Raw genomic sequence first — 14,602 nt, 5'->3', positions numbered from 1 at the left:
AGGCCTGGGGTCCTGGGCTGAAGTTGATTGGCAGCTGTCCAGCTCTGCCTTTGTCCATACTCCAGTATTTTGATCCAGTGGCTGTGGCTGTGGCCCTGCCCCTCTCGACAGAGCACTGACCCTAGTGTCAGAAAACTGGGATGGGATCCCAGCCCCATCCCGTTCTGTTTTCCTGGTCTGGGCCTCAATTTTCTGTGTCCCTGAAAATGGAGATCGTGATCTCATCTGCTTAACACATGAGGTGGGTCTGGAGTCTGACCTGGCAGGGGAGGCTGCTTTCAGACTACCAGTGGACACTGCTGGCTTGGCAGGAGCCAAAGCTCTCTGCCTCTAGGCTGTTCTTCCTTTCATTTGCAGCGTTACCCACTTCAGAAGTGAATCAGGCCTACTTCACTCCCCAGGACCCTGCTGCCGAGCTGATGGCGGTGTTATGAGGGCTGGACAAATTCACATACCCTGGCAGCTGATGGCCACTGTGCTACTGGAGGAGGGGTATTTGTTGTGGATGATAGATAAAAGTATATCATCTCTAATTCTGACACCGACTACAATTTTGCACCCAATTCCGATGTGTGTATTTTTTCACCACACGAAGCAATTCTCCAACACCAGCTGTGTCCTACCATTCAACTCAGTTCTGACACTGTCTACTTGGAGATAGTGTCAGCTTCCACAGGTTAAGGGCTCAGTCCCCCAAGACTAACCCCATCCCCCAAATTCAGATCACAAGTTCAGGTTGTTACCTATGCTTCTGACCAATTGGCTATCGATCAGAAGTTCCAGTGGTGACACTGTCCACTTGGGGAGTTAAGACCTAAAGGAATGATGAACAAGCCACAGCTGCATATGCCCCATTGAGTGAGTGGGTGCCAACCAGAAAGTGTCCGAGGGAGGACCAAGAGGGGGACCACAATGCTGGGGGTTGGATGAGGTTCCCACGGAGAAACGCTGGCAGGCCTGTGAGTGGAGAGGGACAAATCAGGGTGGACAAGGCACAGCACAAAGAACACAGGCAGTGTGGTGCGCTGAAGGGGCCGTGACCAGCAACTTACTATTCTCTTTCTATCACTTTGTATCTGGGGGCCCTTCCACATACATCAGCTCAGGAAACAACTCTGCTGTCCTTCACAAGTCCAGCTAAGCCCTGGAACACACAGCCTTTAGTGAGTTCAACTCACTAGAATTAAATGAACTCCAACTATGTGTAAATCATTGTTAAGTATAGCAGGGTATGTAGGAGAGTGTAAAATATAGTCCCTGCCCTCAAGGACAGAAAGGATTTTCCTTCTGTCAGACAGCCAACGAAGGTGATTCTGGGATGACTCTGCAGCAGTGAAGCCTTACTTTTGATAAAGGGGAGCAAGCTCCGGGCAGCGTGGACAAGCCTCAGGGAAACTGGATTTGCCATCTATCAAGATGCTCCATTTGGGGCAGGGGTGGGGTTGGGAGTGGGGGTCCAAAAGGTATTCTGGTGACTCTGCAGTTTCCTTCTCAGAACTGGCTGCCAGGCTCAGTCAGTCCGTGTCTTCACAGTCTTCCCACTGTATTACTTCATAAGCACAGAAGCTTGTCTGCAGCCAAACATCAGCTCAAAATCAAAAGCCAAAGGAACTGCAGATGTCCCTATAACTCATCCATGGCTGGGCCACTGAAGAACACCCCAATCAATGAGCGGTTTCAGACTCTGCAATTAATCCTGGAAAAGCAGCAGCATCAGGACAAGAATGAAAGAACCAAAATAAGACAATGCACGCGGGTAACTTCTAAATTGGTCAACCTTGGCCAAAGGGAGGTCTGGAAATTTTTGCTCTGCCTGAAACAAAGCAACCTCATCCTGTCTCTTTCAGTGCGGGTTAGGACTGTGGGAGAAAGCATAGTTGAGCACCATCTGAGACAAACTGAACTACAAACTTATCTTGGGCATCCTCCGTCTGATGATGTGGGGACTGCCATGATGGAGCAGTCCATGGAGAAGTTTCAGAACTTGCCAAGTTGTGTGGGCAGAGTTGCCACTTACATGACAGAATTGGCAGAGGCCTGTCAGTTACTTCTCAAAAAGTGAGTGGCAGGAATACTAAGCAAAGAACTAGCAACCTGGGTCAGTCAGAGGGCCTGTGACTGACGATTCTTGGTGGTCAGCACTCACGGTGGCATATTTGACCTCCTACTTCCTCAGATGGCTGAAGGTCAAATACATGGTGAGAAGAGGATCTCTGGAGCCTTGAGGTTCTGCGCTCTGAATTTTTATTTGAAAAATGTCTTTCAAAGGCAAAAACATACCAAACGACATTTGGAAGTATTCTGAAGACTAAATTCACTTGCCCTAACTCTGTAACAGAAGCTTCAGCTCTTGCTTCAAGACAACTGAAGTGCACTTCCCGCCGCAGGTTATGCCTAGAGGAAGGAGCTCCTCCTGGGTCAAAGCAGAGTCTTCAGACTACCAAGCAGCAGCCTCCCCATACCCCTGCCAAAAAAACCTCAAAGAAACAGCTAGCACACAATCTTAAGACTCTTTATTTAAAGGAAGTATCTCTGAGCCAGGCTGTTGTGTAACGGAGCAGGAAAATCAACTGAAAATTGACTGATGGCCTTCAACCTTGGATGTTAACAAAATGTTTGCTACTATTGTTTTTAAACTGAGCAGTCTATAACTCCACCTTCATGTTTACTTCAGAAAGCTCCATTTCATGAAACCTTAGGCTCTGAAGTGAGGAAGTGAGCACAAATCTTGTTGCATTAATACTCACGAGGCAAGAGTAAAAAGGTGCCCAGATAACCCAAGGTGAGGTGTCCCAAAGGAGGACACCATACAAGGAATCTGGCTGTTGAGAAAGTGGATGATTCGTCCTATTACTTTTTAAAAGAACTGTGCAATAACTTTTCGAGATGAATGATGTTTTAAACACACTGGGTTGCTAAAGCTGTCAGAAAAAATACCTGGGATCTAAGAAAATCTGGCAAAGCTACCTGAATGAACACCAATTTTTATCTATCCAAATGTTAAGATTATTTTTAAATGTTCATTTATAGATATTTGTACACTAGGGGAAAAAGTGTCTAGTGAGCAGACAGTTGGCCAAGGGAAAACAGATCAGTTGCCAGGCAGACTGTGGACGGTCTACATACACCCTTAACAAAGTATGTGACTCCTCCACAGAGTACAGGCCATCCTAGGATTGACGTGTTGCCAAGCTGCCACCAGAACGTTTCAAACTCCCCAGGTCACACTGTCTCAAGGTAACTCTGGAGATACAGCCTCTGTCCTTCGTTGTCTCAAAAAGGCTTCAATATTTTCATGGTCTCTCCTACCCATCTTTTCTTTTCTTTTTCCTTTTACCAATCTTCAAACCAATTAAGGGCATTCCTGAGCATTCACTGGTTTCCAAAGACGCTGCAATAAAACAGCCATATCCCTAGATCAGCAGTGGTTCTGAAGAAAGCATCGTTTATTATAGCACCAGATTGAATTAGAGAATTAAGAACTTTGTGCTATATTTCCAACTCTTTTTCTGGCCTCATGCTCACTGCTCCCTCTACCACTCAGTACCTCAGGAGGCAGTGCTGGAAGAGAGGAAATGCAGGTTAGCACCAGCCAGGCTAGTGTCTGTGGACCAAGCAAACTGATTTCCAGTTACCTTCAAAAATTACCCACTTATTTAGCAAACAATTATCAAGGGTTGCTCTTGGCCAGGCCCCATGTTCCCAATTACTTTCCAAGTCTCTCCCACCCTCAGAGATTAGGTTGGAAATCATTTTTTCCCGCTTTTTCTAAATCAATTTCTGCAGTATGCATGACTACATAACTGGATTAGAGTTAGGAATGTCAAAAACATAAATGATAAAGGATTCACGTATATTAGAAATGAGTCTGTTATTCAAAAAGCCACAAAATATCTCATTTAGAAAAGACATTTAACAAAATATACATCTTAAAAATCTAGCACTCAAGAATGCTTTTTTATAATTGTTTCCATTTGAGAAACAAAGAATTAAAATGAGTAAGAATTATAGACACAACTTCACACAAAATATGCAAGAAGCATCAAGATGTTTTTCTGATATTCCTCTTTGTGATTAACCACACACCAAGGAGAGACCAAAGTTTGGATGTGCACAGCCCAGAGGGACCCTCAACAAAGTGGCAGTGCACTCAGGGGGTTTCTTTCCCTCAGTAAATGACATGGAGGGAAGGCTGCCGGAGGAGGGGGGCGGTGCTTTACCAAGAAGCACACGATCCAGCTTCTTATCCAGTCTGATGGCATCATCAACTGTCAAACCATTTGCTCCTCTTTGCAAGAGGAGCTCCTTTGGAAGGTCCCAATAATTTCTGCTTATATTGTTCGACCAGCTGGTTGAAGCGAATTTCTGTCTTATTTCCCTTAGCTTTTTTCTTAGGTACCTACAAATGAAAGGTAAGGAAACATAAGATAATTAGTTTTAAGCATCCAATATCACCTTACCCAGAGGCCACCCAAAGGCGAAAATAAGTAGGTTCAGAGATCTTGCCCACCACAAGAGGGACTTCCAGATAGTGACCCAAACAGAGCCATCCACTGGTATGGAATGAGAACAGGAGTGCCTAAGAGTAGGGCCCCACTAAAACACTGTCCGGGTGTCTCAGAGGCCTCTCCCACTCCAGCTCTCAAACGCTCACAAGAATCTGCTCACAGATGAGTCAGCCCCGAGTCTGTATGCTCTTGCTTGCCCTTTCCCTCACCGAGAACACTGCTCACGGGGTTTGAGAGAGAGTTCTCTGTAAGGTAGTATGATGGGTCAGAGACTTCCCAGAGACACAGATTTCTTGAGTAGGATGAGAAGCCAGTGCTTCTTGTTCCCTTACAAGAAAGGGACAGGGACTAAGGAAGGGAAAAAGAAAGCTTGACCTCAAATGTCCAAGAATGCAGGACCACCATTTTCTACTAAAAGGAACTAGGGCTCCTTGGAAACTAATGCCAGTTCTGGGAAAGAAATAGATAAGACGAGCTGGGACCAGAAAGCAAGGACACTACCAAAGACAGGGTCATGTCAGGACTCAGGAGTCAACCTGAAGGGGCTTCTGCTGGCCTTAGATGGGACAAGAGTAATGACTGCATCTGACTGACACACATCAAGTATACAAAAACTCAGGAATTTACAATACTGAAAAAATCTTACTGGTCACCAGAGAAGGTTGGTAGGACACCAACTCATTACTCTGAAAACTGATTAAAAAAAAAATCAAGCATTTATCCTGCCTTTCCTATGCAAATGGTATTTCACAGTAACCAAATAGTTGACAAAGGAAGATTCTTTTTTTCTAGAATTCTACTTTAAAAAATGCAAAAGGATTGGTAAAATTAGAAAATTACCATTCTGCAACTCGTGTTGAAATACGGATCTAGACAGTAATCATCAAAGGGTGCTAAGACCAGTAGGTGGGAGACTGATGGGGGACTTTATAAATGGAGGGTAAGGTAGACAATCTCTAAACCTACTGATGAATCAACATCACTAAAAATGGGGCGACCAGACACTAGGCACGTTATGATGCAACAGAGAGCACACAGCACCACGTATGAGATACTCTTGCCAAGAAAACTGAACTTGAATCTAATCAAGCCTCTATGTCTAAAGACTAGTTTGTAGACAACACGGGGTGTTATAGGAACAAGTTAAATGACACAAGGAAGAAAGCAGCTAAATTCAAAACGTAACGCACTCTCAAAGGCAAAGGACTTGGTTTCTCCAACAAATTAACAGCATGGAAAAAGGGAGGGTGGTTAGAAAGATTGGATATTATAGAGGAAAAAGGGAGTTAAGAGATATAAAAACCAAATATAACATGTAGACTTTGTTTGGAACCTAAGTCATACTAACCAATTTAAGAAAAATATTTTTGATGCAACTGGGGACATTTTAATATGAGCTGCATATGAGATATTAAGGGCTTCTGAATTTCATGAGATGTGACCATGGCATAATATATGTTTGTGTGTACATGCGTTTAAGGCCCAATCAGAGGCACATTCTGAGATATTTTTCTGAGCAATGTACCTCATTTCCACATGAGGTACATTTACATGTGATGGAGAGTCTGCTTTATTACACTTAGAGGGCAGAGGGAAGAGGTAAAACAAGATAACCGTTGAAGCAGAGTAACCAATACATGGGGTTCATTTTACTATTCTCCCCACTTTTAGAACTGTGTGCCCTCCACATTCTCTAAAAAGCTGCAGTCCTATACATAAATGCAGTCTAGAAGCCCTTTCCTTTTTGTTCACCTAATCAAGGCACAAAAGTGGGGGCCGACCCCAGCCCAGCTGTGCCATACCAAGCCTTGGCGCCTACAGAACTCACCTGCTTAGAAGATAATTTTTGCTTCTCTTGCTTCCAGTGGTTCATCTGGGGCTTTGGCTTCTTAGGAGGGAGAGACGTCATTTTGCCTTTGTCCCGCAACCTGAAACAAATATGGCTAAGTGTCACCCTGAGTTCTTCCTCTAATTGGCACCCCTGAGGTTTTCTCAGCCCAGAAGATAAAATGCTTTTCTTACACTGACTCTTTCTAAGCCCATGAGAAGTCATGCTAAAAAAAGATACTGCAACAAAATGGCCTAAAGTTCAACATTTGTACACTTGCTTTTTGTTGTTGTTGTTTTGGCTTGAAACCTCAGGGGAATCTCATATACCATCACTTACTTAACAAGTATTTTGTGAAGATCCACTTTTGTTGACAGCACTAATCTGTTATCCCAAACAGAAACTGGAAGGGAACCTCAAGGAGTGAGCCTCGGCTGACAGAGATGGCCATCTGGACAGGAGGAAGCCCCTCAGAAGAGGAGAAAAATGGCAAGAAAGCTCACCCTGGCACATCCTCCGAGACCCTCTGCCAGTCCTGTTCTGGCCTCCGTTTGGTCCAAGAGTGACACCTCTGCTGGGGCAGAGACACGTGTGCATCGCCCCTCATGGGGGACTGGCACAGCACAGCATCCCTTTCATCCAAACAAAAGCCACAAAGAGGAAAAAAGGCAAAGCAAAACCCAACCCTCTCAGAAGCCGTCCTGCATCTCACCTAACTTTGGGGCCTTGGTGCGATGGGAGCACCAGGACCTTCCTTCTCTTCTTTCCGTCGGACAGCTCCACATGCTCCACTTCGGCCTTGGTCTGGAATCCTGCCCACGAGACAGAGCCCGCCTTCCCCTTCTGCTCCGCGGGGCCCTTGCTCTGCTCTTGTGTGTGGTTCTGAGCTGCTTTCCGTGGCTGGTGTTTTCCAAGTTCTTGTTGTTCCTGCTGGAGCTCACCAGTTGCAGGCTTGGATTTTGCTTTTTGCTGCATAAAATAAGAGACTGCCATTTGGTTTCTGGATGAGGTTTATTTGCTAGAAATATTCAACAGAAGAGAAGTGAGCTTGGTGAGCCAAGGAGAATTCTTTCCACAAAGAGACTAAAGGAAAATGAATGCAAGTAGTTCACAGGCCCTGACAGAGTTAACAGGTGGTTACTCAGTGGGGGACGCAAAACAACCATTTCCCTTTCCACATGTAGAAATAGGGGGAAAGTACATGGATGCCCAAAAGCCAGCAGAAAACAAACAAACAAAGGCCAGTAGCATGGGATAATTACTAAAGATGTAACAAATGTGTAGTGTGAATCAGAAGAAAGAAAAGAAGAAACATTTGAAGTAACGAGAGCTGAGGATTTCCAAACTTGATGAGAGACACTAAACCACAGATCTAGGAAGTTCGGCCAAATACCAAACAGGATAAATAAATTAAAAAAAAAAAAAAATACATAGTCACAGCACATCAAACTGCAGAAAATCAAAGAGAAAATCTTGAAAGAAGCCAGAGGCGGGAAAATACCTTATCTACAGAGGAACAAAGTTAAGATTACATTGGATTTCTCTTCAGAAACCATGTAAGCAAGAAGAGAATAGAATGAAACATTTAAAGTTTAGGGGGGAAAAAATCACCAACCTAGAATTCTGTATCCATGCAATCATTCTTCAAAAGTGAAGGAGAAATAAAGACTTTCTCAGGCAAACAAAAATTAAAGAAATTCATCACTGGCAGACCTACCTTGCAAGAAATACTAAATGAATTTATTGAGAGAGGGAAAATGACATAGGTCAGAAATTCAAATCCACATAAAAAAAGAAAGAGTATTAGAGAAGAAAATCATCAAATGAAGTCAAGGAAAAGATGATGTGAGAAAGAAGGCATAAAGTATGTTACAGATTTATGTTGCACTGACATAGGAGAAGAAAATGAAAATTCAGGTGAAATTAATATAATAAGTGTTATGTTGTCCTTTCACCTTAAAAATCTAGATAGGCACATTGATACAACAAAGATCTATTACATGCCTATTATGTGCCAGTCTGTTTCTAACTAGTAAAAGGTAGATGGAAAGAATGAAGTGTCTACCTTTTAGGACTCAGAGCCTAGTGGAGATAAGAGATATACACAAATAAAGTAAAAAATTAAAGAAGAATTTAAGGAAGTTCAGGAAAGTACAAGTAATAAGGTCTTACCTCTTTTAAGAGAGGTGGGAAACGCTATTTGAGGAAGTATATTTGATCTAAACATGCAAAGTGAATAGAAGTATCCTTGAGTCAGGGGAGAGGGTCACTTTCACACAGAAAGATCAGTATGTACATAAGCGTAGGCAACAAATAAAGCCACCTGAATTTTTTTTTAAGCCAGTAGCTATAGATTCACCTCTGAAGCCATGGCTTAGGCAGTAAATAATCCTTTACCTACAATAACAAAGCTGCCTTGAATAATAAGCAGAGCTCAGGTTTTTCTGACCCAGGGCCATTGTATTAACGACTGAAATGCTTCTCTAGAGGTCATGCTCATGGTATACACAACAAAGACACCAAAACACTGTAAATGTTTGGTATATATGCAAGTTAAGGTATAATATCAATGAGATCTGTCAAAGTTATGGTATCAAGAATAATCTGGCCCTTTATGTCCTGGGGCAAGAGGGATAAGAGAATGAGTACTGTGTGCTGACATGCAGTATGCAAGACAACTTACACCTATTACCTCATTTAATCTTCATCAACCATGTAACACAGATGATGTTAATTCTATTTAACAAACTAGAAACTGAAGCTGAGAGAGTAATAACTTGCCAAGGAGCTCAGAACAAGGAAGAGCCTGAATTTGAACATAAGCATTCTTGTTCCTAAAGTCCCTGTTCACTCCTCTGTACTAACTAGATTAAAAATAGTACTAAAACTATCAGGCATCACCCTTCTGGAGTCATCCAAGAAGAAAAAAGAATTATAGAAGAGACAGCTGAAATCTTCATCTTGGCTATGAATTTGACATGTACCATCACCAAACACTGCAGTACAAGAACCGCTGATTGGTAATTACATCAGTCTGATCGTCCTCTCTCCTTCCTCTCCCTTCTGTGGAGCTATCACAAGACAGGCCAGCAGAAGAGAGATGGCCTGCAGAGTTCTAGGGAACTAAGAGTAAAGGGTAACAAAAGAACCTCATGAGGCAGAGATCTACTTCAAGGGAGCAGAACCACAATCTGAACAGAACAGGAGTTTAGATATGGCCTAAAAAAATTGTCTTAACTGAACCGTACAATTAAAAATAGTAAAGTTTATGTGATGTGTATTTCACTACAGTTAAAAAAAAAAACAACACCAACAAAGACAGAAAAAGCATTCAGTTCTGTACCAGGCTGCGCTGGATCCTCAGTTCCTTTATTTTAAGTTTCCTTCGATCTTCCAAAGAGAACTCCACTATTGGTCTCTGCAGCAGGAGACAAAATGTCATTCATTAGATTTCTTAATCTCTGTGTGCAGTGAGCTGAGATGTCCCCCCGTCACTACTCTCTTTCCTGCAAGTCAGAGGATGCTGCTCACTTCACTCTTCTTAAAGGCAAGGGGCCAGTTCTGCGAGCAGTCTATCAATTTAGAGTTCCTTCTAATCACCTTATCACCTGACTCACTACTCACTCCTTCCATCACCCTGCTACGCTTACCCACCACACAAATGTCAGAGGATTCTCTTCAAATGGCCCTCAGAGGAACATGTCTCCCCACAGGAGGAGGCTCACCTTCTGAGGCCCAAAGATTTCTGGATTGTTGTTGATGTGTCGTAGGGCCGCCAGGGCATGCTCGTGCTCCTGGAACTCTGCAAAGGCGTAGCCCAAGGACTGACCCTTAACTTTCCCATAAATTCCTTTAAGGTCTCGCATCACCCGACACTATGAGTAGAATAAGAAAAAGAATCAGTAATTACAGGATGAAGATCCTTAACAGCTTAAATAAGAAATCAGGTTATTGGAACAGAGTCTTCATCTATATCACCATCCCAAGAGTTGTACTGGAATAACACTTATGAATGCCTGTTTTATTAGGATATGTCTACTGAGAGCACAGAAGAAGTTAAATAGATATTTTCTTGCTTTCTAAGAATTTACAGACATCAACATAGGTTTACAAATAAGCATGTAAATAAAATAAAATTCCCGAGGAAAAATTACAATAGTCAACTGTGGACATGACAATACATACAAGTTGAGAAGTACGTGGTACTCCAGGTTGTGTAAGTTAGCACTGAGGCTTTAATGCCGTCTACAGATCTCATCATTGGAGAAACCACTCAGAAAGAAAATTACTGAAGAAGGGATGGATGAAGTCCTGATGGCTTTAGATAAGAAAGACAATTCAGACATGGGGAAGATCCTGCCCAACACACAGCCTCAGAGCTACAGGAAGAAGCTTCAGCTGTCTTTGTTTAGAGCTCAGATCCTCTCTGGTATGATTCCAAATCCTTAAGGGTACCCTGGGGCACCGAGGAACAGTAGGACGTTTTGGGAAAACTGATTGTTTACATACTTTTACTCTTGGAGGCTGGAGTTGTCATGCAATGGAGAAGTCTAGGTATTAGGGACACTTAGATGCTGCATTTGGTATGTGTCCAGTATCTACTCTGTGCCATGTATTGTAAGGAAATCAGAAAAGCATAAAAAGAGGCTCCTATCCTCAAGAGGCTTACTATCTTACTGAGACACAATACTCACACATATGAAAGAATTAAAGAGAAAATTCATATAATGCAAACATTGTAAAACACACATACATATTGCTAAATGATGACAGGTTTTAAATGTGGAGTCACTTACTAAGTATTGTGGATATTGATGAGAAATTATATAATTGACTCCTATTCCAGTAACACTTTGAACAGTTTTACTAAGTGTAGTGTCAGCTATGTGCTGGTATGTTCACAATCTCTTCTATGGTTCCCTGAACACCAGTACCATAATGTTTGAAGAGGCTTTCCAGGAGTAGGAAAATAGTTACAGCGATGAGTCACAGTAAAGCAGACTCACAATACTGGCTATTACCTATTCAATAAACACTGATTGAGAGATGACTACATGCTATGCTAAGAACTGGGAACAATGAGAAGACACCTGTTCTCAAAGAGCTCAGTCTGGTCAGGAGAAGTGACTGACAGTGACAGGCCAGGGTAATTGTGCTATGACAGAGGGATGCACAGGGTGCTGTGGGGGCAGAGGAGAGGTTTTTGTACTCATAGTGCCTAACCAGGTCTTGGTGTGAATCCAGAGTTTGTCTAACACAACTGCTGAAGACCTGGGTAGCTCCCTGTGCTCACCAAGGGGCACTGAGGACTCTTACTATGGGGTAAGAGCCTAAATGATAGTGAAATGCTATTCCAAAAAGCAAAGCACACAGATTATTTTCTCTGCAAGAAAATTAACATTACAGCACCTGGTATAATGCTGAGAACACAGCAGGTATTTAATAAATGCCTGCTAAATTAATTTATGAGGGCAGAGGATTCATCACATTCTGCTGCAATTTGGTCAGATGTAAAAGGCAGTGCTTAGAAGAAAAAAAAGTTAAAATCAAAACAAAACATGAAAACTGCCAAACTCAGCCTTATCTGCCCACAATGTGTCCAAAAGAAAATCTGTCCATCTGCTAGTACCACAGCCTGAACTAAATACTCGATCTGACCCAGAATGAGTACCAAAGCTCTGAGTGGGCAGAGCCAACTCTCACCTCCTTGATGTGCACCCCCTTCTCCCCTCTAGTAGCATTCAGTAGCAGCTTTCTGAGCTGTTTGTCATCCACAGCCTTTGGGAGATTGTGCAGGCAGAGCCTGGTCCGGGAGACAAAGATATTTTGGTCCTTGAGTTTCTGGTGCTTCAGCAGCTCAAACTGAAACAACAAAAAATTGTTAATAATACAATCCATTCTTTAAAAACACAGGCTCACAATAGGTACATGAAAAAATGCTCAATAGTGCCAATTATCAGAGAAACGCAAATCAAAACTACAATGAAGTATATTACCTCACACCAGTCAGAATGGACATCATTAAAAAGTTCATGAACGATAAATGCTGGAGAGGGTGTAGAGAAAAGGAAACCTTCCTACACTGTTGGTAGGAATGTAGTTTGGTGCAGCCATCATGGAAAACAGTATGGAGATTCCTCAAAAAAACTAAAAACAGACTTACCATACAATCCAGCAATCCCACTCCAGAGCATATATCGAGAGGGAACTTTAATTCAAAAAGATACATGCACCCCAGTGTTCACAGCAGCACTATTTATAACAGCCAAGATATGGAAACAACCTAAATGTCCACCGACAGGTGACAGGATAAAGAAGTTGTGGTATATTTATACAATGAAATACTATTCAGCCAAAATAAAACAATGCCATTTGCAACAACACGGATGGACCTGGAGATTGTCATTCTAAGTGAAGTTAGCCAGAAAGAGAAAGACAAATACTGTATGATATCACTTATATGTGCAATCTAAAAAAAAAGACAAATGAACTTATTTACAAAACAGAAACAGACTCACAGACATAGAAAACAAACTTATAGTGACCTGGGGAAAGAGTGGGGGAAGGGATAAATTGGGAGTTTGAAATTTTTAGATACTAACTATATATATAAAATAGATAAACAACAAGTTTACACTGTATAGCATGGGAAACTATATTCAATATCTTGTAATAACCTATAATGAAAAAGAATACAAAAACAAATATATGTATGTATATGTATGACTGAACTATTATGCTGTACACCAGAAATTGATATAACACTGACTACCTTCAATAATAATAAAAAAAAAAATACAGGCTCATAATTCCCCAACAGGAAAGAACCATGACTCCTAGCCAATACCCACACATACAGAAAAAAGGAGGAGAATCACCCATCCTGCAGCCTTATGATGCCCAGCACAGGGAGAGAAAGGTTCAAAGAGGCAAGACGGTGGATAGGTGCCAAGATCATGGGCTCTGGAGTCAGACTGAATCAGAAATCCATCCCTAACTGAAGAAGTTACATGAAATGTTTTAAGCCTCAATAATTTCACCAACAGAGTAGGACTGTAGATCAAAATATACCAATCTCTCAGCACTGATGTGAGGCTGAAATGAGGTCATATGCATAAAATCCCAAGCTCAAACCTGGCCTCCAGCAAATAGTAAATAACACTGTGGTCAACATCCATGCCAAGCCCTTACCTACCCACCAACTCAAACTAATTACTCAGTCCTTTCTAAATTAAGTAGAATTTATTTAAAGAATACTTGATAGACTGTTGTCTCGTCTCAACTCTGCCACCTTGAGGCAAAGAAATGTCAATGGCCATAGAAAGGAATTCTGCTTCTGGAGTCTCAACTATGCTGCACGAAGCACCTGTCCCAGGGTAACTGTCTCTAAAGTAAAAAGATGACATTCTTCTTCTGATTTGTTTGTTAAAATTGTCTCAGTAGAAGAGCTTTAAATTAATCTTTTTTCTTTTATCAAGTCTCATTCCTGCTGCTTCTTGTTTGGTAAAGGTACTAACAAATCATGAAATAAACAAATACTCTGGAAATTAATACTAAAGGGCTATTTGAAGAGGCTATCATGCCTAAATTCAACAGTCTAATTTTTCTCCCTAAGAAAAGCTGTGCCTGCTGTGAGTTATAATGCATATAATCTAGTGAGCTTTTTGCTAGAGAAATTCATTCTAAGGGAAAACTCAATGTGCCACTACTGCATTGTGATCAGAAAAGGGCATACAATGCCCTCAAATACCATGATTTTTCTAGCTGCTCACTACCGAAAACAGTTGAGAACGCTCGTTTAGAAATTAACACGCAGAAGACACAATGCCTCTTGCTGCCACTATACTCCAGTTTCTCTCCATCATCTTCTGCACTTTCATGCTCCGTAGCTAATTCTGTTCATGATTATACATCTTCCATTCTAGGCAGCCTTAGCTTTTTGAAAGTAAGCTATATGGGCAAAAGTAAAAATTACTGGAACAAACATTACCGAGCAGCAAAGGAACTCAACAGTATCAGTTATCAGTGGAAACGCTCATAATATGGAATTTTCCTACAATAGTTTTATAATCTGGAGATACCACCCGCTCTCCCAAAACAGACATCTTAACTCTCCCTTCAAAGACCTACACCTACACCCTCTTTCCTACTAACTCCAGCCACTCTGATCTTCCTTTCTTATGTTGTTCTGCATTTATACTGACCTAACTGTATACAGCTCAAGTCACTAGGTGTCTACTCCATGATCGAGAAGCATACTATTTGG

At 41.9% G+C, this 14,602-nt stretch overlaps 1 protein-coding gene across 4 annotated transcripts in view; it reads right to left on the bottom strand.

The window, feature by feature from the left end:
• Positions 1-2,491: 2,491 nt before the first annotated feature.
• The window catches only part of RBM28 (RNA binding motif protein 28), a 28,307-nt gene continuing 16,196 nt past the window's right edge, over positions 2,492-14,602 (bottom strand). For 3 of the 4 annotated variants that reach the window (XM_010975631.3, XM_064487378.1, XM_064487379.1), the window contains exons 14-19: positions 12,040-12,198; positions 10,062-10,211; positions 9,680-9,754; positions 7,049-7,305; positions 6,337-6,436; positions 2,492-4,399 (exon numbers count right to left, since the gene is read on the bottom strand). In XM_010975631.3, the coding sequence (XP_010973933.1) occupies positions 4,265-4,399; positions 6,337-6,436; positions 7,049-7,305; positions 9,680-9,754; positions 10,062-10,211; positions 12,040-12,198 (876 nt within the window). In that variant the 3' untranslated portion in view covers positions 2,492-4,264. The remainder of the gene's footprint in view (positions 4,400-6,336; positions 6,437-7,048; positions 7,306-9,679; positions 9,755-10,061; positions 10,212-12,039; positions 12,199-14,602) is intronic. The other variant, XM_031455305.2, reaches the window with a different exon arrangement.

Source organism: Camelus dromedarius, chromosome 7 (assembly GCF_036321535.1).
Source record: "Camelus dromedarius isolate mCamDro1 chromosome 7, mCamDro1.pat, whole genome shotgun sequence".
In the NCBI taxonomy this organism is placed as follows: domain Eukaryota; kingdom Metazoa; phylum Chordata; class Mammalia; order Artiodactyla; family Camelidae; genus Camelus; species Camelus dromedarius.
This window is presented reverse-complemented; position numbering and strand designations above follow the sequence as displayed.